General features: G+C 53.6%; 1 protein-coding gene across 2 annotated transcripts in view; it reads left to right on the top strand.

Annotated features, from left to right (window-relative positions):
* The first annotated feature begins 982 nt into the window (after positions 1 to 982).
* Positions 983 to 2,689, top strand: part of Pold2 (DNA polymerase delta 2, accessory subunit) — a 6,044-nt gene continuing 4,337 nt past the window's right edge. The window contains exons 1-2 of one of the 2 annotated variants that reach the window (XM_005366183.2): positions 983 to 1,012; positions 2,152 to 2,421. In XM_005366183.2, coding sequence (XP_005366240.2) covers positions 2,154 to 2,421 — 268 coding nt within the window. In that variant the 5' untranslated portion in view covers positions 983 to 1,012; positions 2,152 to 2,153. Of the gene's footprint in view, positions 1,013 to 1,749; positions 1,766 to 2,151; positions 2,422 to 2,689 lie in introns of those variants that run through there. The other variant, XM_013353385.2, reaches the window with a different exon arrangement.

Below are 2,689 nucleotides of genomic sequence, written 5' to 3'. Positions count from 1 at the left end.
GGATCCCACACTCTTCTCTACTCCTCTGAGGCCACCCACACTCACATGCACACACCCATACACAGAGGCACATTCACTCACATAACTAAAATAAATACATCCGCTGAAAACCAAAAACAAAGCAGGGGCTGGAGAGATGGCTCAGTGGTTGAGAGCACCGGCTCCTGTTCCAGAGGGATTCCCACCGCTCACAACCATATGTAACTTCCAGTCTCAGCTGCTATTGCGCCCTCTTCTGGCCTCTGAGGACGCTGCACTCGTGTAGGGCACAAACATACATGCAGGCAAAACACACACATAAAATGAAAACAAAAGAAATTCACCAAGCTAGAAGAAAATTACCTTAAATATTAAGTCTCAGAGTGCAAAATTAGGCCCAGAAAATTGAAAAGGTACAATGTTACCAATGAAGATTGCTGCACTTGAAGCAGTCGGGGTGTGCTAGTGTGAACCTCAGCTTTTGCTTACTACCGGAGTGATTGCTCTTTGCCTCAGTTTCCCTGCCTGTGAGATGATGGACTAGCTCACGCTTGAAAGGGAATCTGAGAAGTAGGTGCAATAACCCTGAGGATTCAGAAGCTTGCACAGATTATTATGAGCTGCTTGCTAGCACTGGCCTTATGAGGGCGGAGTGAGAATCACGGTGCAGGACAGAGAGTGGGAGGGAAGCTTCACACACTCAGGAGCCACCAGGCCACCAGAGTCTGGTGAGGAATGAGCCGGTTGGAGAGCCCGGCAGCGGCACACCCTAAGCAACAAGCTCACACGCTGAGGCCCAGCGGCAAACACGCGTGCGCAAGAAACGCAGCGCGGGCTGGGGGTAGAGGGAGGCACGTAGTCCGGGCAACAGGAGGCGTGGCTCCGGGTTTCCTGGGCCTCCAGAGGCGGGGCACACGGGGATTGGCCGGATGAGGCGGGCGGCGATGGGCGGGGCGGAGGCGGGAGGCGATTGGCCGGATGAGCCAATGGGCGGGACGGGCGCGCGGAGATTGGCGGGATGCGGCGCGGCGCGGTGAGTGTACCGCTAAACGTGATTAACGTGGGTGCTGGGCCGGGCCGGGGGCTCGCGGGGCCGCGGGTCGGGGGTTCGGTGGTGATTCTGATTGCTGAGTGGGCCCGAGCTGGGGGCGTCTGCTGCCGGGCGGGGCGGCGCCGCCTCCGGCTGGGGACGCCGTGTGGGCCTCTGCCCATCACCGTGCGTTTTCGACTTGTATTGAGTTCACATGTGCCCTTTTGGCAAATTCGTTGAGTCCGCTTCCTAAGCCAGAGTTGCACATTATAGGAAGTAGAGCCAACTAGAATTTGAACTTTGTATTAGCTGTACTGAAAAAGCAAAATGAAAAGAAAGCTGTGTTCAGAACTTGCTACGCTCATTTCACCTATGCAATGGAAAATGTGTTGAAGCACCCAATATTTACTGAAATCCTCCGTGCATCCTCTGAGCACATCTTAATTGGGCTCGTTGTGTGACCGTTGTGCAATATCTCGTTGAAGAGAGAGAGAGAAAAAAAAAAACCTCTGCCTTCCTGGAACTTAGGGTACGCTTGGAGGAGGCAAAGTAAATATGCTTCAGAAGACAAAGCAGACAATTGGCGTGGCAGATGTAGTAAAATTAGATGTGGGGAGGTGAATTTTGAGGAAAGACTTGAAGGGCAAGAGCCAGTGAACCTGGGAGGCACACAGAGTAACCAGGCCTCTGCTGGAGTCCCTGCTGTGGTAGGGACACTTGGAAGGAGGAACAGGCAGCCTAGAGCTGATCTTCCAGGTAAGAGCTTGGGGCTTTATTTGCTGAAATAGCAGCCGTAGGAGAGCCTTGAGCAGAGCAGGGCCAGCTCTATGTTTTCTTTTTATCACTAATTATATTATGGCAGCCTTCTTTGACGATGCCTGGCAGCGTTCCCAGAAGTAGGGTGGTTTCCAGGGAAGTGGATGAAGGCAGATCAATAATTCTATTTGAGGGTATGCTGAATTTGAGACCCTGGAAATTGGGTAGAAATATGGAGATGGTAATGACAAGTTTGGAGCCAGCTCCGGGTTTTATCTGATTAAGTGTACAGGGTGACATCTCCAGACACACGGATGCAGTGTGGGCAGCTTGCTTGGGACACCCGGGGAGCTGCGTTGCAGGGATGCCTTCACATGTCTCCACAGTGATGCTCCTGAGCCTGGACACAGCTGCTGGACAAGCCAGAGGCACTGCCATGTTTTCAGAGCAGGCAGCACAGCGGGCGCACACTCTGCTCTCCCCACCATCAGCCAGCAATGCCACCTTTGCCCGGGTGCCTGTGGCAACTTACACCAACTCCTCACAGCCCTTTCGACTGGGAGAGCGCAGCTTTAGCCGTCAGTATGCCCACATTTATGCCACCCGCCTCGTCCAGATGAGACCCTTCCTGGTGACTCGGGCCCAGCAGCACTGGGGTAAGCTTGGGGTATGCTCGTCCCAGAACTGGGACTTTTCTCTAACCTATTAGCACTTTCCAGTTACCGTGGAAACGGCCTCCTGCTGTGTCTTAAGATAAGAATGAGGGCCGGGCGGTGGTGGCGCAGGCCTTTAATCCCAGCACTCGGGAGGCAGAGGCAGGCGGATCTCTGTGAGTTCGAGACCAACCTGGTCTACAGAGCGAGTTCCAGGACAGGCTCCAAAGCCACAGAGAAACCCTGTCTCGAAAAACCAAAAAAAAAAAAG

Source organism: Microtus ochrogaster, unplaced genomic scaffold, assembly GCF_000317375.1.
Source record: "Microtus ochrogaster isolate Prairie Vole_2 unplaced genomic scaffold, MicOch1.0 UNK6, whole genome shotgun sequence".
In the NCBI taxonomy this organism is placed as follows: Eukaryota; Metazoa; Chordata; class Mammalia; order Rodentia; family Cricetidae; genus Microtus; species Microtus ochrogaster.
Note: the sequence above shows the minus strand (reverse complement) of the source record. Positions and strands in the feature narration are given on the sequence as shown.